The sequence below is a fragment of the Microcaecilia unicolor genome, chromosome 11 (genome assembly GCF_901765095.1).
Source record: "Microcaecilia unicolor chromosome 11, aMicUni1.1, whole genome shotgun sequence".
In the NCBI taxonomy this organism is placed as follows: domain Eukaryota; kingdom Metazoa; phylum Chordata; class Amphibia; order Gymnophiona; family Siphonopidae; genus Microcaecilia; species Microcaecilia unicolor.
In genome coordinates this window covers 60665298-60690363 of record NC_044041.1, presented here as the reverse complement: position 1 = coordinate 60690363, position 25066 = coordinate 60665298, and the positions used below count along the sequence as shown (strand labels likewise).

Here is a 25066-nt window from a genome sequence, read left to right as displayed (position 1 = left end):
CCAGTGCTGACTGCCTGCCCCTGCGGCTGCTTTTCCTCTCAGGGCATGCTCAGTTTCAAAATCGAGCATGCACACCTGAGAGCAAAAGCAGTCACTCAGCAATGGGCAGAACAGCAGCGCTGGAGGAAGCTCTGTGTCCTCCCCAGCCTCCAAGGGGGGTCCGGCGTCGGAGTTTTCTCTCTCCTGCTCCTGTCAGGACACAATCACTCGGGTCCCGTCAGGAGCAGGAGAGAGAGACCCCAATGCCTGGCCCAGGGAATTTTGGCCCCCCCTGCCCCCCCCCTCGGCAGCCCTGTTTCCTGCTGCTGCCTTCTTTTGTGCTGGCTCTCCTCTGCAAATGGGACTTGTGAGTGTCTAGGGCCCTACATGGTTCTGACGTAGAGGAGCAGAAAGGAGGCAAGAGGCTTTTCGACAGCTCCTGGAGGACAGTGCGCAAGAAGTGGGGAGAACAGACAGATTTCTGAGGGCAGTGATGGCTCTGGCTCATCTCGTTCTGCTGGCAACTGACTTACCAGGGTAAAAATCTGCTTTGGAAGCCACTAAATTAGAACATATGGCAGGGGATCCCTAAACGTTTGGATCCTAGGCACATGCCTAGTTTGCCTATATCTTAAGCCCACTTTGCAGCTAAGGATCCTCTGGGCTCTCTGGCTTTCTTTCTTTATTATTTGGACTTAGCTCAGATATTTCAATAGTAGCTCAAAGCGAGAAACATTCAGGTATGAAAGGAATTTCTTGAATTCTTTTATTGTTCTTGTCTTCAGCACTTTCCCTGGGAGTTCATTTCATGCATCCATCCATAGGCGCCAACTTTTCAAAATTATTGGGGGCGATAAACCCAATGAAAACAATCCCTCCCTGGACACATACAAGGAACTTTCTTAATATTGGGGGTGCTCAAGCACCCACAGAGTCGGCTCCAATGCATCCATCACTCTTTCCATACAGAAATATTTCCTAATCTTACTCCTGAGTTCATCCCCTTGCTGTAAGTGCATGTGTGTGGCTATGAGGGAAAATCCATTAATTCTGGGATAAGCAGTATAAAATGTTTTGTACTTTTTGGGATCTTGCCAGGTATTTGTGATCTGGATTGGCCACTGTTGGAAACAGGATGCTGGGCTTGATGGACCTTTGGCCTTTCCCAGTATGGCAATACGTACTTATGTGTGAGATCTCAAAAGCTTTCAAGCATCAATATCTCTGTAATTTGATGTTCCCCCTCAGGATCAGTACAGAAGTTACATCCCTGCATATTATAATGAGGTACTGGGCCATCTCTGCTAGAACATGTTGCTCCCAACTCCTATCTGTACACAGATTCCGACATAGAATAACAGTTAAAAACCCACCCGTTGTAATATAAATGCATTTTTTAAACCCCAAATGTGTTCACAGCAGACATCAGTGTAAGAGGGAGGGGTTTTTTTTTGGGGGGGGGGGGGGGGAGGAGTTAACCATTTTTCTATGATGATATAAAGGAATGCGTCCTTCATCTATATATCTGTACATGGACCCTCAGCTATATCATAAGCAGTATTGTACATAAGTACATAAGTAATGCCATACTGGGAAATGACCAAGGGTCCATCGAGCCCAGCATCTTGTCCACGACAGCGGCCAATCCAGGCCAAGGGCACCTGGCAAGCTTCCCAACGTACAAACATTCTATACATGTTATTCCTGGTATTTTGGATTTTTCCAAGTCCGTTTAGTAGCGGTTTATGGACTTGTCCTTTAGGAACCCGTCCAACCGCTTTTTAAACTCTGCTAAGCTAACCGCCTTCACCACATTTTCCGGCAATGAATTCCAGAGTTTAATTACACATTGGGTGAAGAAACATTTTCTCCGATTTGTTTTAAATTTACTACACTGTAGTTTAATCGCATGCCCCCTAGTCCTAGTATTTTTGGAAAGCGTGAACAGACGCTTCACATCCACCTGTTCCACTCCACTCATTATTTTATATACCTCTATCATGTCTCCCCTCAGCCGTCTCTTCTCCAAGCTGGATAGCCCTAGCCTCCTTAGTCTTTCTTCATATGGAAGTCGTCCCATCCCCGCTATCATTTTAGTCGCCCATCGCTGCACCTTTTCCAATTCTACTATATCTTTCTTGAGATGCGGCGACCAGAATTGAACACAATACTCAAGGTGCGGTCGCACCATGGAGCGATACAATGGCATTATAACATCCTCACACCTGTTTTCCATACCTTTCCTAATAATATCCAACATTCTATTCGCTTTCCTAGCTGCAGCAGCACACTGAGCAGAAGGTTTCAGTGTGTTATCGACGACGACACCCAGATCCCTTTCTTGGTCCGTAACTCCTAACGTGGAACCTTGCATGACGTAGCTATAATTCGGGTTCTTTTTTCCCACATGCATCACCTTGCACTTGCTCACATTAAACGTCATCTGCCATTTAGCCGCCCAGTCTCCCAGTCTTGTAAGGTCCTCTTGTAATTTTTCACAATCCTGTCGCGAGTTAACGACTTTGAATAACTTTGTGTCATCAGCAAATTTAATTACCTCGCTAGTTACTCCCATCTCTAAATCATTTATAAATATATTAAAAAGCAGCGGTCCTAGCACAGACCCCTGAGGAACCCCATAACTACCCTTCTCCATTGTGAATACTGCCCATTTAACCCCACTCTCTGTTTCCTATCCTTCAACCAGTTTTTAATCCACAATAGGACATTTCCTCCTATCCCATGACCCTCCAATTTCCTCTGTAGCCTTTATGAGGTACCTTGTCAAACGCCTTTTGAAAATCCAGATACACAATATCAACCGGCTCCCCTTTGTCCACATGTTTGTTTACTCCTTCAAAGAATTGAAGTAAATTGGTCAGGCAAGATTTCCCCACACAAAAGCCGTGCTGACTTGGTCTCAGTAATCCATGTCCTCGGATGTGCTCTGAAATTTTGTTTTTAATAATAGCCTCTACCATTTTCCCCGGCACTGACGTCAGACTCACTGGTCTATAATTTCCCGGATCTCCCCTGGAGCCTTTTTTAAAAATGGGCGTTACATTGGCCACCCTCCAATCTTCCGGTACCACGCTCGATTTTAAGGATAAGTTGCATATCACTAGCAGTAGTTCCGCAAGCTCATTTTTCAGTTCTATCAGTACTCTAGGATGAATACCATCCGGTCCAGGAGATTTGCTACTCTTCAGTTTGCCAAACTGCCCCATTACGTCCTCCAGGTTTACCGTGAAGTCAGTAAGTTTCTCCGACTCGTCCGCTTGAAATACCATTTCCGACACTGGTATCCCACCCAAATCTTCCTCGGTGAAGACCGAAGCAAAGAATTCATTCAGTCTCTCCGCTACGTCTTTGTCTTCCTTGATCGCCCCTTTTACCCCTCGGTCATCCAGCGGCCCAACCAATTCTTTTGCCGGCTTCCTGCTTTTAATATACCCAAAAATTTTTTTACTATGTTTTTTTGCCTCTAATGCTATCTTTTTTTCGTAATCCCTCTTGGCCTTCTTTATCTGTGCCTTGCATTTGCTTTGACACTCCTTATGCTGCTTCTTGTTATTTTCAGACGGTTCCTTCTTCCATTTTCTGAAGGCGTTTCTTTTAGCCCTAATAGCTTCCTTCACCTCACTTTTCAACCAGGCCGGCTGTCTTTTGGAGTTCCGTCTTTCTTTTCTAATTCGCGGAATATGTATGGCCTGGGCTTCCAGGATGGTATTTTTGAACAGCGTCCACGCCTGTTGTACAGTTTTTACTCTCTCAGTTGCCCCCCTAAGTTTTTTTTTTACCGTTCTTCTCATTTCATTAGTGTATTCATTAGTGTATTTCAAAAGCATTAGTGTAATATCTAATTTATTTAAATGTTCTAATGTGTGCTTATTAGATATCCCATTAGTAGTCAAACTGATGGAAAGCTTGGTGACCAAACAGCTTATGGAGTACATGGACAAGTTCTCAATACTACACGACTCACAATCAGGATTCTGCCCCTACCATAGTACTGAAACTGTCCTAGTCACTCTCCTGGCGAAATTCAAGCAGGACAGGTAAAAGCATACTTCTCCTCCAATTCGACATGTTGAGCACATTCGACATGGTAAACCACAATATACTACTAAGACTCCTTGGCCACTTTCGGATTGATGGAAATGTACTTAACTGGATCAAGGGTTTCCTAACCACCAGAACATAGCAAGTAAAATCAAACTCAGACATATTACCACCGTGGAAAGCAGCCTGCAGAGTACCTCAAGGATCACCATTATCACCAATACTCTTCAACATAATGATGATCCCATTGGCAAAGTCCTTATCCAATCGAGGCCTCAACCCGTTCATCTATGCAGATGACGTTACAATCTACATTCCTTTCAGACATGACCTAACAGAAATAACCAATGAAATCAATGATGGCCTGAACATCATGGACTCATGGGCAAACTCATTCCAACTGAAACTGAACACTGAAAAAACACACTGCCTCATCCTCTTATCTCAACATAACAAATACAAACCCACAACCATAAACACCCCAGGACACACCCTCCCTGCCTCAGACAGCCTAAAAATACTCGGAGTCACAATCGAAGTAACCTTACCCTTGAGAGCCAAGTAAACTCCATAATAAAGAAAATGTTCTATTCAATGTAGAAACTTAAACGATTAAAACCTTTCTTCCCGAGAGAAATTTTTCCTTGTTAAGTCCTTTCTGTTGGGTGTTAAAATATTCAATCATTCTGACTTCAAAGGTCTTACGTTCTTGTATGGTTTTATGCCAGAAAGGACTTAACAAGGATCTGGGGTTCCTAGCCCATTATAAACCATAAAGCTGTATGTCTCTGTTGATCACCCTCCCCTCACCTATCCACACCCACCCTGTTAGAATATCAATGATATGCTTTAATGTCCCCATGCATACTTCCTACCCACCCTGTCAGACTGTCATAGTAATGCTTGAATGTTTTCACTTATATACACTGTCAGCAGGCACATTTGCTTATTTCCGATCTGAGGAAGAAGGGCAACCTTCGAAAGCTAATCAAGAAATGTATTAAGTTATGTCCAATAAAAAAGGTATCATCTTATTTTCTTTTCCATGTTTTGTTTTGTTTGATTTCTATTGATACAGCTTATAATCGAAAGTGATCGCCGTCCATCTTCCGACATAAATCGGGAGATGGCCGGCGATTTCTTAAAAGCGGCGAAATCGGTATAATCGAAAGCGGCATTTTTGACAGCATCGCCGCTTTCCCGTCGCATCGCCGGTGAAAGTTCAAGGGGGAGTGTCGGTAGATTAGCAAAGGCGGGACATGGGCGGGCATGGGCGTGGCTACCAGATGGCCGGCTTTCGCCGATAATGGAAAAAAAAAAGCGGCGTTAAGCAGTATTTCGCCGGCTTTACTTGGTCCTTTTATTTTCACGACCAAGTCTCAAAAAGGTGCCCCAACTGACCAGATGACCACTGGAGGGAATGGGGGATGACCTCCCCATACCCCCCCAGTGGTCACCAATCCCCTTCCAAACTAACAAAATAAAACTAAAAACCTTTTTTCCAGTCTGTATGCCAGCCTCAAATGCCGTACCCACCTCCATGACAGCAGAATGTGTTGTATCCTCCGACAGCCTTTCCCTGGTTGCGATGTGGCTGTGGGGTGAGTGTGACACCTTTTCTGTTAGGTGCCCTGCAGAGAGTCACATTAGCAATGCATTGTGGTGGGTGTAGGGTACTGGGCTCTACTCCCATGGTGCTTTTCCCCCCTGCTAACTGGGTCAGAGTGTGCCCTGTTTTGTTTCCTGTTGTAGTCCATGCGGTAGTGGCCATTTTTGTAAGCCAGTTTTAGTTCCCTTTCCTGTGTTACCCACATTAGAGAACGTAGTTCTTACCTTGAATGGTGCTGAAAGAGGGCATTGTATACCATTGTGCCAGCTCTGACCTACTGCTAATCTTAGTACCAGGGGACTCTTTGCCAGTGGGGCACAGCCTCTGATCTGCAGTTAACTGTGAGTAAACGTGGTTATTTCAAGAAAGGACTTTTTCAGAGAGATTAGTCTTCAGGTATGAACTGGTGTGCCAAAGTTATACAGCAGCAATAAGTCCTAGAGGCTGTATGCAGGTCCCTGGAGCAATTTTAGTGGGTGCAGTACATTTGTGGGTAGTGGGTTTGGAGGGCTCAGCTCCCAAAGTAAGGGAGCTATGCACGTGGTGGGAGCTTTTCTGAAGTCCACCGCAGTGCCCCCTAGGGTGGCTGGTTGGTGTCCTGGCATGTCAGGGGGGCCAGTGCACTAAAAATGCTGGCTCCTCCCATGGCCAAATGCTTTGAATTTGGCCGGGGATTGAGATGGCCGACATAACTTTCCATTATCGCTGAAAAACAAACCCTGCCATCTCAAACCCGGCGAACTCCACGGCATTTGGCCGGGCTAAACTGTATTATTGAAAAAAAATTTTCGATAATACGGTTCCGGCCAGCTGTAGCGCTGCCGCCAACATAGATCGCCGGCGATTATGCCCCTCTTTGTGACCTTAGAACAGAATCTGGGACTCAAAGGATCTTGGGTTTGACCCAGGATGCACATCTTACATTCTTATAAAAGCTTCTTACATGTAAATCATATGACCTTAAGATCTGACGGTCAGGATGCCTGGGTGAGAGATCTTACCATTTTGGATGCGACTGCCAGGCACATGGACTATCCTACAGAAATCAGCAAGTTCATTGTTGAAAATGATGCCAGTACGTGGTGAGTAGACCATGGAACCAAATCTGATTAGAAGGAAACAAGCAAGAGAGAAGCTGTAACCTGCAGAGAAATGCAATAATCATCCTTCCCTAACAAGCACAACCAATCACCCTGCCAGGCTGCATTGTGTCAATGTGGCACATTATTTCTCAGTACTAAGGGGTGCTTTTATAATGGTGCGCTGAAAAATGGCTTGCAGTAGTGTAGGCGCGGGTTTTGGGCACGCTCCAATCCATTTTTCAGCGTGCCTGTAAAAATGGCCTTTTTAAAATTTTTGCCGAAAATGGACGTGCGGCGCGTCCATCTTGGGTCTCAGACCTTACCGCCAGCCATTGACCTAGCAGTAAAGACTCACACAGTAACCAGGTGGTAATGACCTGTGCACGCCTGTTACACGCATCCGAGAATAAAAAAATATTTTTGAGATGCACGTATTGGACACGCCAAAAATGAAATTACCGTAAGAGCGATGCGGTAGTCAGGCAGTAACTTCATTTTGGTGCATGTTGGGCGTGCATAGACGCTTACGCGGCTTAGTAAAAGTGCCCCTTAGTGCTGTTCAACTTCTGAAGATGTGGATGTGCAGATTAACACACTAAAAAACAACAGATTCAGGGGCCTTTTTACTACGTGGCAATCCGGAACTACCGGCGGCCCAACGTAGGTACCTGCTGTACTTCCACCCCCAGTGCATCCCATTTCCCTATTTTTTACCGCAGCAGTCACTGCCAGGTTAGTGTGGGAGCCATTACTGCCACCTCAATGGGTGGCAGTAAATGCTCCCTCCCCCATGGTCACATGGGAAGTGCAATCTTACCGCATGGCCATTTCTTTTTCGTGAAAAGAAGACAGTGAGGTAAATCCAAGGAGGATAACAAGGAAGTCTTTATTGAAGATGCTTAAAAACCAACCCAACACGGCTTTGTCGGGTCGGTTTTTAAGCATCCTATATAATAAAACACACCTCCAACGTTCTGAAGCTGACTGCGTGGACATAAGCCTTGAGGCATTCGTGCTTCTGTATCCATCTCCTGAAATGATGACGTCTCCCATTTCCGGGTGCGTCAGCAGCGACTGTGCCCAATCACAACATAGCAGCGCAAGTCAACTCTGTTGTGTAACTGTGCTGACGGGGGATCCCAACCCCTGACAGCCAAGTCCTCTTCTCTGCTGCTGCGGCATTGCTTGCTGAATGATCTGATCGAGTTTCTGTGCGTGCGTCTGACATCAGACGCACGCACAGAAACTTGATCAGACCATTCAGCAAGCAACGCCGGCGCAGACGAGAAGAGGACTTCGGCTAACGGGGGTTGGGGTCCCCCATCAGCACAGGTACACGACGACGGCGGCGGGGGAGGGTTTCGATGGAAATGGGGGGTTGAGAGGGTCGTGGCAGGGGTGTTTTTGAAATCGGAGGGAGGGGGGAGTCTGTAACTCGGTGGGAGAGGCGTGAGGGGGCCTTGAACTGGAAGGGAGGGAGGGGGGTCTGGAACTTGGAAGGAAGGAAGGGAGGGAGGCGTGGGTCTCGAAGGGGAGAGAGCGAGACAGCGAGGGAGGGTGGGGGATTACCTTGCTAGCATCCATTTCATTGCCTACCGAAAACGGGCCTTTTTTTACTAGTCTTCAATAAAGACTTCCTTGTTATCCTCCTTGGATTTACCTCACTGTCTTCTTTTCACTTCTCACGGCTTCGTGAGGTTTTTTTCCTCCTTTTTTGGTTGTTTTGTTTCACTTCCTTTTTCGGCCTTTTTACCGGCTAAGGTAAAAAGGGCCTCAGCGCGTGGCAAAAATGGCCACCACCGGTAGAGCAGGGTCCCTTTTACCGCAGCTTAGTAAAAGGGCCCCTCAGTAAATTATCCAAGAAAATGAAACCAAACTAAATTGTTAAAGGAGCCCTCAGATCCTAGTCTCACCACTACAAAAGCTGCTCATTAGCGGGCATATTTTCAAAGCACTTAGCCTTCCAAAGTTCCATAGAAACCTATGGAACTTTGGAAGGCTAAGTGCTTTGAAAATATGCTAGAACGTTACCTATCTCCGACTTCCAGACTCTATTTAATATGTGCTCCAAATAAGTATAAAAAGGGCACAATCTTTGTCTGCAGAATTTACACAACGTCCTTATTTTTGTTTTTGTAATATTAAACTCTCGCAACTCTATGCAATCCTCCATTAAGTGGACTTTTATGCTTTAATGAGGAATGTTTTTTTTGTTTCTTGCATATTGCCTGATTTCTTTCTTATTATTGAAAACTCTTAATTTGAAAAAAGAGCTCAATTTAAAGTGTCCATTAATCAGCACTCTATTTTGAAAAAGTACATGTTTTGAAGATTTTGATAAACTATACACTTATCTGCTCCAGAAGACCTCAACGTTTAAAGTCATCAGCAGGAGTCACTGCCAGCGAGTTCACTCAATATTCAAAATCAGATGACTTCTTGCTGCACAATATGTACCCCCCCCCCCCCCCCCCCACCACCACCACCACCACCACAAAATAAATCAGAAACCCAACTCCATGGGTTTAATTTTGAAACTTTTTCAAAGAACTCAGTGGCAACAACCATACTGTGGCAAAGACTTTCAGAGAGTTAAAAAAAATTATTTATTGCATTTAACAAAACATTACAAGTATCAACTTGATAAGAAAAGCACCGTAAGTCAATATTACAGAATAATAAAGCAAAACTACAAAGAAGAAAAATATAAGTGCTATATCAGACCACAACAAAAAATCCCTGAAACAAGGGTGAACATGCAAACCTAAAAAATAATAATAATAATAATAATAATAACAACTTGAGAGAGAACCTATCTATACAAAATCTTCATCTGCTCTTATTCGCCTGCAGGTATAGGAATCTCTGACTTCTTGGCTTCCAGGAATGATTTCAACTGATTAGGGTCAAAAAAGATAAACTTCTGAGAACCCAAAGTCACACAACATTTGCAAGGAAATCTCAAATTCAACTCGGCACCAATTGCAGGCGCTTGTTGCCGCATCTGAAGAAATGACTTTCTACGATCTTGTGTACTTTTAGTTAAATCAGGAAACATCCATAAAAAGTTTTTGTAGCTTCCAGAGAGCTTAACATGAAGTGCTGCAAAGGGCTCACATGCTAGTTAATCGACACTTTAAGCCAGGGCTATTTTTGAGGGGGTACTGAGTACCGGCACCTTTTCCACTGTCTGCTAAAATTGACCCATGGACCTCAAGTTTTAACGGAAGAGCTCAGACTCTACACACCAATTCTGCCTTGTCATAGATTCTGTGACTGGTTGCAGGGGACCTGGCTATTGAAGGGTGGGTCCCTCAGCGATCACCCCATCCCTGAAGGGTGGCCTAGCATTTGATACCAGCACCTTTTCTGCTAGAAAATGCACTGCTTTAAACTGAGCCTTTTTCTATTATGATGTCTGGAACCCGCTGAAAGATAATCTAATGAGCCACTTTTGAGCCAATTTTTTGGTGGACATGGGTGGTGAAACTATTATCTGAGGGTTCCTTTAACTATTTAGTTGTGTTTCATTTTATTAGCTAATTTACAAAGTCTGTTGTTTTTTTGGTATTTTCAGTTGTGGTTCTGTACCTGAGAATTTTTTGCTTTTGGTTTTCTGACCAAATTAACACGCTAGCACCACTGAAGCAGGAGTCAAGCAGGAAGAGAACAGTGTGTGAGCCCCAGGCAATGTGCCTGCAAGGACTGACCCCAAATTGCAATTCAGATACCACAGTGGTCTGAAGAAGTGAAAAGCAGTAAAGCTCTGTGGAATTTTGTTGCTTTTTTAGTCTCCACGGTTTCCACTGGGAGGACATTCGATCATCTACTATCCTTTCTATGGAGAAATATGTTTCAATGGTAATTCCTTACTGCTCAAAAATGAAAGAAGCTGAATCATGAATCTTAATTTATTTTATCAAAAGAAGTATCCTCTAGTAGATGCAATTAAAAAAACAACCCATAAATATCTTTAAAAGGTGTCATATATCTGAGCTGAAAATTCAAATTCCAGCTGAATTTTATAAACATTTACACCTTTTAAAAATATTTGTTGACCTTTTTATGAAACAAAACTTGGTGAAAAGTATCACCTTAGTTGAAAAAGTTCCAAAAATTGAAAACATCAGCCCCCCCTGATTACTAAGCTACACTAGTGGCTGCCATGCACTAATGCCGACACAGCCTATTCAATAACGCCGCTTAGTAATCAGGGGGGCAAATTTGCTTCTTTTGATAAATATAAATTAAGTTTCACCATCCTCCTCCTTTACGGCTCCTTTTACTAAGCAGCACTAGCGTGTGCTTACCACAGCTTAAAAGGGTTTACCACGGGATGCGCTGATGCATTCTGCGGTAAAAGCCCAATGTGAGTGTGCAAAGCACCTGCTAAAACATTTTTCTCTGAGGGGATGTGTCTGGAGGGCAGAGAGTGGGCGTGACAGCATGAATCAGGATTAGCACTTGAGCCCTTACCGCCTATAAAATAGATGGTGGTTAAGGCTCACATGCTAATTTTTGTTAATGCTGTGGTCTACTGGCAACATTAGCACGTGGTCATTAATTAGGAAAATGGAAAATCAGCCATTTTCTGACTGTGTGCAAGAATGGCCTTATTGCACAGGAAAAACCCATGTAAGGGAATGAAAAGGTCACTTTTTTTAACCACAGCTTAGTAAAAGGACCCCTTAGTTTATTGTCTGTGTAATAAATGAAGCACAATTTCTTCATAACTCCTTACTGCTTACATGTGGTTGATTGTGCTGGTAGCAGATACCATACTACCATCCTCAGCCACGACTGAGATATGACTGGTGCCAAAACTTTCTCCCACTAGCTGAGTGACATTGTAGTAGCTCAGAGGGTGGCTTCCAGACCCATCAATCCGCCTCCTGACTAAGTCAGCAAAACTGTCAGACAGCAACTTCAAAAGAAAAAAGAAATCACAGAGATGAGGGATGAATAGACTACTGTCAATAGTTAGTGGTATTCAAGGCAGAAACAGGAGCCACTGCTTTTCTCCAGGTCACATCAGAAAGCTAGGGGGCAACAATGAGAGGTAATGACCAGAGGAGTAACGGTGAAAAATGATTATCCCCTTTAGCACTCCCTTCAGGCTTGATCACCCAAACCATCACTATCTGATGTCCTCCTGAGATTCAGATGAGTTATGATGATCAGGTATATTCCCTTGGTGTAGAATTACTTGATGTCAGGAGCTAGAAACGTCCTGCAGCATGTGCTAAAGGCTCAGTCATGGTTTCCACTCTAGAAACCACTGCTGCCAGGTAGCAAGATAAAAGTGATTTAAATAATAATGAAAAAGTTTCAAAAAAGGAAAGAAGCCTTTGGCCCCTTTGGACATATTTGATAATGGACTATTACACTGTTACACACCACTCACCACTCTCCAGCTGTCCCCAACATGATGCCCAATTTTACTTCTTTGTCCATTGGCAAACTTGAAAGCCTCTGCAATACGATGGAAGGTCTCAATCTTGTCACTGTCCTTCTTCAAGGAGTCCGAGCTGAAGTTATATCCTTCAAAAATAATAAAGTGATAAACACTGCAGTTTAATGAAGAGAACTTGGGGAAGAGTGGAAGGAACTCTCTGCTGATACAGAAGTCCTGAGCTGTAGAAAGCAGATAATCCTTTCCACAGAATGGTATTCTCCTGCCTCAGCTTCTGCCATCAATTACTCAATAATTCACATTAAAAGTAACAGTGCAATACAGATTTTGACTTTTCTAGTAAACCCCTGGGCTCCAATGTTCTCATTGGCCAAAGATAGTGGGACAAGACCAAGTATATCCAAAGTCACACATCTCAAGAGCTCCTTCCAAAATGTGCTCAAAATCAATAGCTACAATGCAAGTTATATTTTAAATTACTAGAAACCTGAACACCAGTAAAAAAAAAAAAAAAGCATCAGAAAGAAGCATATAGAGAAATTTGTGATATTAGGTGGCCGGTGAACGGTGTGAATATCAAAAGAGGACACTGGGTTTAGAGCACGGAGTGAGAGGTGGAAGTAACAGAATCTAGAATGGGACATCAGGGTCAGAGTATGGAAATATTTCTTTATGGAAAGGGTGGTGAATGTGTGGAACAACCTCCCAGTGGAGGTGGTGGAGACGAGGACTGTATTGAATTCAAGAAAGTATGGAACAAGTACGTGCAATCGCTTAGGAAGAGATACTAGATGGTATAGATGGGCAGACTGGATGGCCTTTATCTGCCATCATTTTCTCTGTTTCTATGTAAAAGAACCTAGAATGCGATATTGGGTCAGAGTATGGAGGAAGAGATGAGAATAACAGACCTAGAATGGGACATTGGGGTCAGATTATAGAGTGAGAGGTGGGAGTAACAGAACCTAGAAAGGAACATCAGGTTCATAGTATGGAATGGAGGATGGGAGTAACAGAACACCAAATAGGATGTCCGGATTAGAGTCGGATTCTGGAGATAGGTGGGAGTAACAGAACCTAGAACAGAACATTGGGGTCAGAGTATGGAGAGAAATGGGAGTACCTGAATCCCAAATGGGACATCAGGGTTGGAATTTGCAGAGAGGCAGGAGTGACAGAACCTAGAATGGGACATCATAGTCAGAGTAAGGAGTGAGAGGTGAAATCAACAGAATGGGATATCGAGATCAGAGAATAGAAAGAAGTGGGAGTAACATAACCTAGAACAGGATATCAGGTTCAGAGTATGGAGTGAGAGGTGAGAAGAACATTTATAACAAATTTCTATACTGCAAGTACCTGCCAGGTTCAGAGTGGTTTACAATCAAGTAAAAGAGACCAAGACAGTTTTTTGAGAATTAGCAAAAAGATTTTAAAAATTATATCGTCAGAAATTCCTTGAAAAGCATAGTTTTCAAGTTCTTCTTAGTTAAGTAAATCATCCTAAAAGTTAATATGAAAAAGAAAAGAATTCCAGGCCCTAGGAGCTTGTACTGCAAGTAAACTATCATGTCTGACTACAAAGGGCTTGCACCAGCTCCACTTGATTCAGAATGCCTCAGCAAGACTCATAGAAGGTTGCAAGCGATGTGACCACATCACACCATTTTTGCAAAATCTTATTGGCTACCAGTACAATACAGGGCTAAATTTAAAACTCTATGTCTGATCTTCAAGGCCCTGAAAGGAAATGGCCCTGAGTACCTGAAGAATAGGATGATCCTCTACACACCGCCAAGGACACTAAGGTCCTCTCAAGGACTATCACTAACCACACCCTCTCCAAAAGACATTACACGATGTGATACCCACAAGCGAGCCTTCTCCAGAGTAGCCCCCACACTCTAGAATGCACTGCCTGAAAGGATCTGCTTAACACAAGACTATCTCTACTTCAGGAAGCAAGTCAAAGCTTGGCTCTTCAACCAGGCCTTCAATGGAACAAGTAACTAACTTGTTAGTCTCACTCACACACACAAGGAGTGACATGGGCTTCACATACTGCAGCAGGACATGTTTATCTACTCCTACCCTAGCTGAGATAATATTTAACCATCTCTCTGACCTCATGTGCACCTTTCGTTACATTAGTCACCTTATTTTCTAACTCCTCTTGCTCTCTTACCTATCTATGTCATCTTTCTGACCTCATGTGTAACTTTCTTCAAATTAGTCACCTTACTTTCTAACTCTTCTTAAGCTTACATATACTATATATTCCATCTTTGCTATATAGCTTTCACTGTCAATTAAAATATTCTATTACGTATTGTGTTGATATTGTAAGTAGTATACTATGCCATACTTTGTACTGTTATCTGAATATTGTTACTGCTGTAATTGCCTATTGCTCATGTTTGATTTATTCTTACTGTTTACCGCCTTGAGTGAATTCCTTCAAAAAGACGGTAAATAAATCCTAATAAATACATGTAATTTGAATATATTTACCCCTCTAATTGATGGAAGAATAAAAAACATTATGACACGATCTTCTTTCTCTGTTATTAGTTATGAATTCCAAATGATCTATAATATAAACTGGGCATTCCACCCTTAAAATCTTATATAATAGACAAGAAAATTTGAACAGAATCCTCACTTCTATGAAAAAATGAGTCTGACTGCAGTATTTTGTTTAGATTGTAGTCCACGAATTATTTGTTTAGAGGCACCCAAATATAGCAAATTACAATAATCTAGTTTAGCTAAAAGCAGTGCTTGCACCAGTAACCTACACTGATCAAAGTGAAAGAACTTCCTGATTCGACTCAAATTCCTTAGAAGTGAAAAAAAGCACCTTTAATTAGGGCTTTGTTCTGGTTCTAAAGAAAGGGCTTGGTCTATATGAACCCCAAATATTTTAACTTCTGGAGATAATGCATATCTTGTCCCATTTTATTTATGCATTCTTGTATTCCACTATTATCCAAAAACAAGTTTCAGTTCAAAGTGGCTTACAATTTGCATTTTTGGTGGAGTTACAATAGTGTTGTGCAACGTGGAGAGGGCATCTATAGTTCATATTTCATAGAGTTTTTGAAGAGATAGATTTGGGATCTTGCCAGGTATTTGTGACCTGGATTGGCCACTGTTGGAAATAGGATGCTGGGCTCGATGGACCTTTGGTCTTTCCCAGTATGGCAATAGTTATGTACTTAAGTAGCAAAGGAAGTGGTAACTTTTGTGTTCAATTGTAGAGTTTTGGTGATATTTATTCATATAGTTTTTGAAGAGGTACTGTAGATTTGAAAGGAAGGCAATGATATCTTTGTGATTAGCTCATTTATGGGGTCTTTTACTAAGGCACGCTCACGTTTTTGGCACGCACTAAAATAGGGTGCACGCTAAATGTTAGAGATGCCAATGTATTCCTATTTCTAACATTTAACGTGCATCCAATTTTAGCACGCGCCAAAAACGGGAGCACGCCTTATTAAAAGGCCCCCCTAAAAAGATATGATCTAATTGTGGGTCAGGGTCATTGTCCAGTAATAAAAATTTGGTTTTATTGGTGTTTAACTTCAGTCTATAATGTAACATCCAGGAATTGGTCAGACACTTTTCCACAAAAGGCAAACTTTGAGTTATAGAGGACTTAATGGGAATCAACACTGTGATGTTGTCAGCATAACCACTTAAAGAATGCATCACGTTCAAAATATGTACCCTAGTACACAAAATCATTCACGGAGATGCCCCAGCCTACATGTCAGACCTGATAGACCTACCACCCAGGAACTCTAAAAAAATCATCCCGCACATTCCTTAATCTTTACTTCCCCAACTGCAAAGGTCTAAAATACAAACTAATGCATGCGTCAACCTTTTCCTACTTGAGCATACAATTCTGGAACATGCTGCCGCGCAACTTAAAAAAGATCTACGAACTAACCAACTTTCGCAAACTATTGAAGACCCATCTCTTTAACAAGATATACCACAAAGACCAACAAATGTGAACTCCTATACATATAACCATGCTTTATCACTATCATGCTTTATCATGCTTTATCACTATGATGTAACCAAGATCCTTATGCAATACTAAATGTCTATTTTCTTATGTATTTCCACTACTCATGATGTAATGTAAGCCACATTGAGCCTGCAAAGAGGTGGGAAAATGTGAGATACAAATGCAGGCCATACATGGAGCACAGCGTATCAAAACTCTTCATCCTACCCCCCTGCAGCACAGCTCAGAAATTCAAAATACCCACTTGTTCCCAACGCACAAATATAGCATTTTCTCTCCTAGCCCCAAGTTTAGGCTCCCATCGCAAAGGCGCCAGTGTCGATACCCTATCAGTCTGTCCCCATTTCCTCCGCACATCTCCCCACAATTCCACAAAATGCCTCACGTATGGATTTTGTATCTCAGCCAAGATCCCTCCCCACCTTCAGTAGTCCATAAGTAAGAGCTCATTGGCCTATGCGGGCTATACGACTGCTCTAACTGACTAGCTGGCTTAGTTATCCCCCTCTCACAGTCCATAATCATCTACAGTTGGGCAGCAAAATAATACCACTCAATATTGGGCACCGCTCTACCCCCCCCCCTCTCAGGAGCCCCCCACACTACTCGTCCCACCAAACGGGGATGCTTACCCTCCCAAATAAACTGGGACAGAAAATCCTGCAATTGTTTAAGTGTCCATCTCAAAAGCTCCAACCCCTCCGAGAAAAGCTACACTGGTTACCAATCAAAGAACATATTGCTTTCAAAATCTGCACCCTGGTCCATAAAATTATCTACGGCTAAGCCCCGGGATACATGAAAGACCTCATAGACCTATCAACAAGAAACATAATTAAATCAACACGAACATACCTAAATCTCCACTACCCAAGCTGCAAAGGACTCAAATGGAGTGGAGGAGTGGCCTAGTGGTTAGGGTGGTGGACTTTGGTCCTGGGGAACTGAGGAACTGAGTTCGATTCCCACTTCAGGTACAGGCAGCTCCTTGTGACTCTGGGCAAGTCACTTAAACCCTCCATTGCCCCATGTAAGCCGCATTGAGCCTGCCATGAGTGGGAAAGCGCGGGGTACAAATGTAACAAAAAATATATATATAAATCAACTTATGCATCCAGCTTCTCTTACATAACACACAACTGTGGGACACACTACTAAAAGCCCTGAAAATAACGTACGACCACATAAACTTCCAGAAATGACTAAAAACCAACCTGTTCAAAAAGGCATACCCTATCGACCCAACCTAAGTGCCTGAACCCTGCAACATAACGAAACCAAAGCTTGTAAAAGACACTGCATAACTCTTCCTCTCTACAATTCCCCAATGTGTCTATAACATATGAACCTTATCTGACCATAACATCTCTTTGTATTTGTTTTCTCTACCAGAAATGGCAAACGCCCTACAGTACTATGTAAGCCACATTGAGCCTGCAAATAGGTGGGAAAATGTAGGATACAAATGTAACAAATAAAATAAAAAATAAAATAAATAAACTATAAATAACAAAGGGGCCCTTTTACTAAGTCGCGTAAGCATCTACGCGCGCTCAATGCACGCCAAAATGGAGTTACTGCTCGACTACCGTGTGGCTGTTGCAGTAATTTCATTTTTTGGCACGTGTCCAATACATCATCTGAAAAATATTTTTTATTTTCAGATGCGCGTAACGGACACGTGCCAAGTGGCATTTGATGCACATAAGTCATTACCGCCCGGATTCTTTACCACTAGGTCAATGGCTGGCGGTAAGGTCTCAGCCCCAAAATGGACACGCGGCAATTTTGATTTTGCAGCACATCAATTTCAGCTAAAAAAAAAGGGCCTTTTTTACAGGCACGCTGAAAAATGGATTGGCGCGCACCCAAAACCCACACCTACACTACCACAAGTCATTTTTCAGAGCGTCTTTGTAAAAGGACCCCAAAGTCTTCTCTACTTAGTTCCAGACCCAAAGAATGTTAAAAAAAAAATGTTGAACAGAGTGGGAAATAGGGGAGAGCCTTAAAGAATGCTACAAGAATTCCTCCAACTGACTGACAACGTCCACTCTATTTAACTTTATAAGATCTGTGGGCTAGAAGCCCCTTGATCCATTTCAGAACATTTCCATTTATGCCTAAACGATCTAATTCCAAAAGCCTAATATTGTGGTCCACAAGGTCAAACACCGATGATAGAATTGCAATAATAACGCTTTGCCATTTTTTTAAATGTTTTTTGACATTACGTTACAGGTAATATCACAGATGGAAATAACTACTGTCTCTATATTGTGCCATGTTCGAAAGCCCGATTGGGTGATATGCAAAATGTCATGATTTTTTAGATATGCATTTAGCTGCAAGTACACTAATCCTTCCATTAATTTAACAAAAACAAGATTGATGCAACCAGTCTATTATGTTCGATACAAGGCCCCTAGATTCTTTTAAATCTTTCACAATAGGTGTTACAATAATTTCTCCTAAAGGAATCCAGTAAGAATAGATGTTGAACCTACATTGGGAGTAACAGAACCTAGAATGGCGTAGCAGGGTCAGAGTATTATATGAGAGGTGAAAGTAACCATTGGGGTCAAAGTATGGCATGAGAGCTGGGAGTAACAGAAGAATTGAAATCTTAGGTCAGTGTATGGGGAGAGTTGGGTGTAACAAAACCTAGAAAAGTACATCAGGGTCAAGTATGGAGTGAGGGGTGCGGATAACAGAACCTAGAATGGAACATTGGCGCCAGAGTATGGAGTGACAGATGGGAGTGAGAACAGAACGGAACATAAGGGTCAAGTATGGAATGAGAAGTGGAAGTTACAAAACCTACAATGGCATATTGGGGTCAGAGTATCAAATGAGAGGTTGGAGTAACAGAACCTAGAATGAGACATCATGGTCAGAGTAACAAACTAGAATGGGACATCGGAGTTAGAATATGGAAACAAGTGAAGCAACTGAACCCCAAATGAGACATCAGGGTCAGAATACAGAGAGAAGCAGAAGTAACCAAATTCCTAAACAGGGCCAGAATTTGGAGAGGTGGGAGTGGCAAAATCTAGAATGAGATATTGGAGTCAGAATATAGAGTGAGAAGTGTAAGTGACAGAACCTAGAACAGGACATCAGGGTCAGCGTTTAGAGAGAGATAGAACTTAGAATAAGTCATTGAGGGCAGGGTATGGAGTGAGAGGTAAGAGTAACAGAACTTAGAATGAGACATCAGTGTCAGAGTATGGAGAGAGGTGAGAGTAACAAACCCTACAATGGAACATCGGGATCAGAGTACGGAGTGAGAGTAACAGAAACTAGAATAGGATATCAAATTCAGAGCACGGAGAGGAGTGTGAGTAACAGAACCATGAACAGGACATCATGGTCGAAGACAAGTAACATAACCCAGTACAGGACACCAGGGTTCAATTATGGATACCCTCAGGTTTTTGATTCAATTGCTGTGGAGCAAACTAAAAATTGCAGTTTGGAGATTGCAAATTTGGATAACATGCTTGGTAGCAAGGCCAATGTATTGAAATGCAAATCAATAGGAACATTATGAGAAACAGAGAAGGTACTTTGAGATTTTATAGACACCAGAGTCAGTAGGCAGTGGGAGAATGGTATATATTTGTGCAGCAAGGTAAAATCGGGACACACATTGTCCAATGTTTATCTGAGGTGTTGTTTTAAAAAAAGTTAAAAACAAAAGATAAACAAACTGTGCCATTCTCCTTTACCTTTTAGTACATTGAGGATGAAGCTGAGAAGAGCGCCTCCTGCAGGAGGGGGAGGAGAGTACACTGTATAGTCACGTAGCGACACATTCAAGGCCTCCATTCTTTCAACACGGTAATTTCTGAAGTCGTTCGATGTCAGGAGACCATCTTCAGGAGATGAAAAGATAAGGGGCACACTGTTAACACACCATGCCATACCCATATACTGACCTGTGGCAAACAGAAACTAGTGCTATCAGCAGAGATCTTTCATAGACCTTTCCTCATTACTGCCACACAGCCATCAGCACTGGGAGACTAACCAGGACCACTTCGGGGCTGAGGAGAGACCTTACATTAATTAGGACAGAGAGCGTAGAAAGTACACAGGGAAGTTAACCATTATTTAATCTGCTGTGGCTGTTAATTTTACTTGAAGACCTCCCAGCACATACACTGCCTATGATCCTGCCTTCCTGCTTCACTTCCTGCTTCATGTTAGCAGTAAATCACTGGGGCATCTCAAGAGGAACTGCAGGAGTTTTGAGCTATCCACAAGCTGGATTAGTGAGCTCTAGTCCAAAGTATCCTGACCACATATAATATTCATATCTATGTTAGTTGAATGTTCTAATGCATACTTATTAGGTGTATCATTAGTATTATGCTAACATTGTATTATATCTCTGGTATTTGAATTCTAGTGATGTTAAATGTGTATATTTTTGATACTCTTTCACTGTAGTTCTATAATTAGGTTTCAGTTTACTGTTTTCAAATTTACCTACTTTATTGTATTTGTGTTTATTCTTAGTTATTTTATTATTGTTATGCTGTTAACAAAATTATAAGTTTTATGTTAAACTGGACCTTCTGTACACCACCTTGGGTGAATCTCTTCATAAAGGCGGTTAATAAATCCCAATAAACAAATAAAGAAAATTAACAGAAAGCAATTAAAGGTTTATTTCTTTCAGAAAGCCTATGCATAAGTTGGAGAGCAGTGTCTGCATACATGACATTTGGCAGTGATTTATTTTATTTTTCGATGCTATTTTTGTCTTTATGGATGTTGTGAAATGAGTATTATGTTATGCTTGTTCGCTGCCTAGATTTGTAGATGGGTGTGATATCAGAGTTTTATACATAAATAAAAATAAATAAAGCAATCCAGCCTCTCCCTCTAGGAGCTAATGGGGTAATTCTATAACTCTGTGCCTGGAAATTGGTGTCCTGAGTGTGCCTGGATGGAGCCTGCTCTATAAAGGAACACAGGTGCCTACTTTCTTTCACAGAATACTAGCGAACAGCCAAAATACACACCTGAACGTTAGGTGCGAGTACTTACACCAGCCTTAGAACTGGAGAAAGTGTTTGTGCCTAAGTCCAGTGATATGTGCGTAAATTGCAGTATTATGTACGTTTTTATACATGTAAGTTTATTTACTTATTTATTGGGATGTATTAACACTTTTATGAAGAGATTCACCCATAGTGCTGTTCAACAGGTACAGCTTTCCACAAAACTTACAAGTTTATTAACTGCATAGCAATAACAAAAACTAAACATAAGCATAAACAGAATCAAAGAGGTAAATCTGGACTCAGACAAATTGAATCCTAATAATAGGAATAAACATGTTACAGTGTCAGAAATATACTCACTAAAACAGCACAGTACAATCATATAATGGAAATATGAATGTGTTCTACTGCTGCAATCACTTATTGCCTGTGTCCAGGTTAATCTAGGTAAACACAGCCTTGAGTGGATTTCTTCAAAAAGACTTTAAATAAATAAATGACAGCAGAGTACAAATGATACATCATAACAGGTAGCATGGGGGAACATTCTTTTTACACGGATATGATATGTGCAAAGTCAGCACAATATAAATAAAACCCCTTATTAGGCAATGTAGCAAAACATACATATATCATAGATACGATAAGCACGATGTCAGCATGGTACAAGATATTCAATGCATTAGCATTCTTTGAGATTGGCTAAACAGAAAGAGCATTTGGAGGTCTTCAAGCCATGCCTCAAAAATGAATTTCTTGTTATTTGGGTGACAGCTCCTGAGGATGTCCTTGTGGCGAAACACAAATTTGTGCTGAGCTGGAGAATATCTTTAAGATCAGAGATATTTTCAAAAGCTGGAAAATATTTTATGGACTGGAGATATTTAATAATAACTGGAGATATTTAATAATAACTTGCTGATCTTTGAAGAGTGAAATCAATGACTTCCATGTGAGACGTTATGTTACCTTGTCAACTGGACAATTGGTTTTAATGCAATTAGGTGACGCTTGCATCTGGAATAATAAAAGGGTAACTCATGGAAGAACCTTTTTGGGTTTTAATAGTTAGAGGCATATTTTCAAAGCACTTTGGGAGGCTAAGTTCCATAGGTTTCTATGGAACTTTGGGAGGCTAAGTGCTTTGAAAATGAGCCTCTTAGTTAGTTAGTTAGTGAATGTATGTATAATTAGTGGAGGAATTGTAGTGCACTTTTTTTACATTGTGTGTTATTGTTTGATTTAATAAATTTTTAATTTATTTCTTTGTTAAAATATTTTGAAAACATTTTCCTAAACTTTCTATTTATTTTTGTTTACAAGATACTCAATGCCAGGCTACTTCCAGTGACCGGCATTGAATATGCAGTGAGTTTTTTCATCCGGTTTGAAGATAACTGGCTATCGATATTCAGACATAGCTGGTTATCTTTAAACTGGATAAAGATATAACAGGGTTTGATGCAGCCAAATATGACTACCAGACCCGGTTTAAAAATCGGCGGACAGCCAGTTATATTGTATGATATAACCAGTTATCTGCCAGTTGCTAACCATGGATATTCAGCGAAGAATAGCCAGTTATCCCCCTCTGTATGTTATGGTATAAGCCAATCATCAGAATTAAATGTGTAGCATGATGTTGTGTTGGATCAGATACATATATATATTTTTGTGCAGCTTTTAAAAATACACTGCAGCAGAACTGGCTTTCATTCCAAAAGCCCTCTTCCCTCTCCCTTTGGGGAATCTCACTCCTTAAACAAAAGACTTAAGACTGCTTTAAAGTTTTAAATTGACTCTATTCCTCTGATCAACACAACAAAGATTGGACCTAACCAGTAGAGGCAAGGAGACAAGCAAGTGGGAAAGGTGTGAATACCCCATTGAAGACAAAGACTTCAGAGGGGAAACCATAAACAGGACATTTGCTTGTCAAAGGTATACCTGCCCCTCCCATCAGCTTTCAGACATGTGCAGAAAGGAAGGACTTGTAATGTGTATCTGCTCCAGAGACTGAGCAGGAAGCCCTGTACATCAAAAGACCATTTGCCAGCAAAATCCAGACAGCAAGTCTCGTGATGTCATAAGACATGAGACCAAGACTCAGGGGTCGTGTGCAGACATGAGACCAAGATACCACAATGCTTTGCAAATGCCCAAGGGTCGTGTGGAAACCAGGAAACCAGGACAAAGATCCACATGGCATATCCTCCTGCAGCTTGCAAGGTATAAAAGGACAAGCTGTTTCCCCAAGAGACGCTCTCTCTTCTCTCTTCAAGACTCTCCCTCCAGGAGATTCTCTCTTCAGCACCAATCCAGATGCCTTGCTCCTGATCTGCAGTTCACCTGCCTCATGGCTCTTCAATGGACCACAAAATGCTTTTGCAACAGACTGCTTTGTAAGTTATAACTTTTGATCTAGACCTGCTATTCTACCTTGCCTTACTTAAGCACAGATTATCTGTAAAGATCTCTTAAAACCTACCTCTCGTGTGCAATTGTATATTAAATCAACCTTTTTGAAGCTAAAATTACGGTCTCTTTGTGTTCTGAGTATATGGTATCTTTTATATATATACTTAATTTATTTAATTTATTGCAATTATCACCTTTGGTGATTGTTGGAGAAATTAATATCCTAAAACTTATAAATACAGCACCTGCTCTTAAATTATAAACAGTAGCGAGTGCTCTCTAGAGCTCTTTTCCCCAAATAAATAATTTCTTGTAACATGTATATCGGTAGATAGCTGGTTAAGCAGTATATAACCAATCAGCATCCGTTCAGACCTGTTAAATAGCGCTAAATATCGGGCAGGCTGTTTATAATATCAGTACGACACAATAAAACATCTTGCTCATCCCTCCTACCCTAGCTGAGATTATATTATATTCACAATTAACTTTCAAGTTTGTCTCCTTAGTTTCTATTTATTTTTATTTTATTTGTTACATTTGTATCCCACCTTTTCCCACTATTAGTAGGCTCAAAGTGGTTTACATAGTTCTGGAGAGGTGGTTACAGAATCCGGTGTGAACAAATACAGTATAGGGGTACTATTACAGTGACAAGTACAGTAAAGAAGTATCGGTAAATAGGTTGGGGTGATTCAGACAAAATGTCTGTTTCCTGATTAAAATGCCATATTTCATTATTTGGTGTTTATGTCAGATACTGTGGGGTATGCCTTCTTGAACAGGCGAGTTTTTAGGTTTTCTTGGAATTCTAGATGATTATTCATAGATTTCAGGCGTTTTGGTAGAGCATTCCAGAGCTGTGTGCATATGTAAGAGAAACGGCGCGTATGTTGATTTATACTTCAGGCTTTTACAACTCGGGAAGTGAAGAGTTAAGTAAGTTCTGGCTGATTCAATCGTGTTTCTAATTGGTAAGTCGATTAGTTCAGACATATAGCTCGGAGCTACACCATGTATTATTCTGTGAACAAAGGTACACATCTTGAAAGTGATACATTAAGTACATAAGTAATGCCATACTGGGAAAAGACCAAGGGTCCATCGAGCCCAGCATCTTGTCCACGACAGCGGCCAATCCAGGCCAAGGGCACCTGGCAAGCGTCCCAAACGTACAAACATTCTATACATGTTATTCCTGGGATTTTGGATTTTTCCAAGTCCGTTTAGTAGCGGTTTATGGACTTGTCCTTTAGGAAACCGTCCAACCCCTTTTTAAACTCTGCTAAGCTAACCGCCTTCACCACATTTTCCGGCAATGAATTCCAGAGTTTAATTACCATTCCTTGATTGGTAGCCAATGTAGTTTTTCCCAGAGGGGTTTTGTGCTTTCAAATTTAGATTTTCCATAGATAAGCCTGGCTGCCATATTCTGTGCAGTCTGTAGTT

At 41.6% G+C, this 25066-nt stretch overlaps 1 protein-coding gene across 1 annotated transcript in view; it reads right to left on the bottom strand.

The window, feature by feature from the left end:
* GGT5 (gamma-glutamyltransferase 5) overlaps positions 1–25066 on the bottom strand; it is a 107565-nt gene that overhangs the window by 32247 nt on the left and 50252 nt on the right. Inside the window, exons 6-9 of the mRNA XM_030218115.1 lie at positions 19916–20062; positions 12137–12273; positions 11481–11656; positions 6652–6755 (exon numbers count right to left, since the gene is read on the bottom strand). Of these exons, the coding sequence (XP_030073975.1) occupies positions 6652–6755; positions 11481–11656; positions 12137–12273; positions 19916–20062 (564 nt within the window). The remainder of the gene's footprint in view (positions 1–6651; positions 6756–11480; positions 11657–12136; positions 12274–19915; positions 20063–25066) is intronic.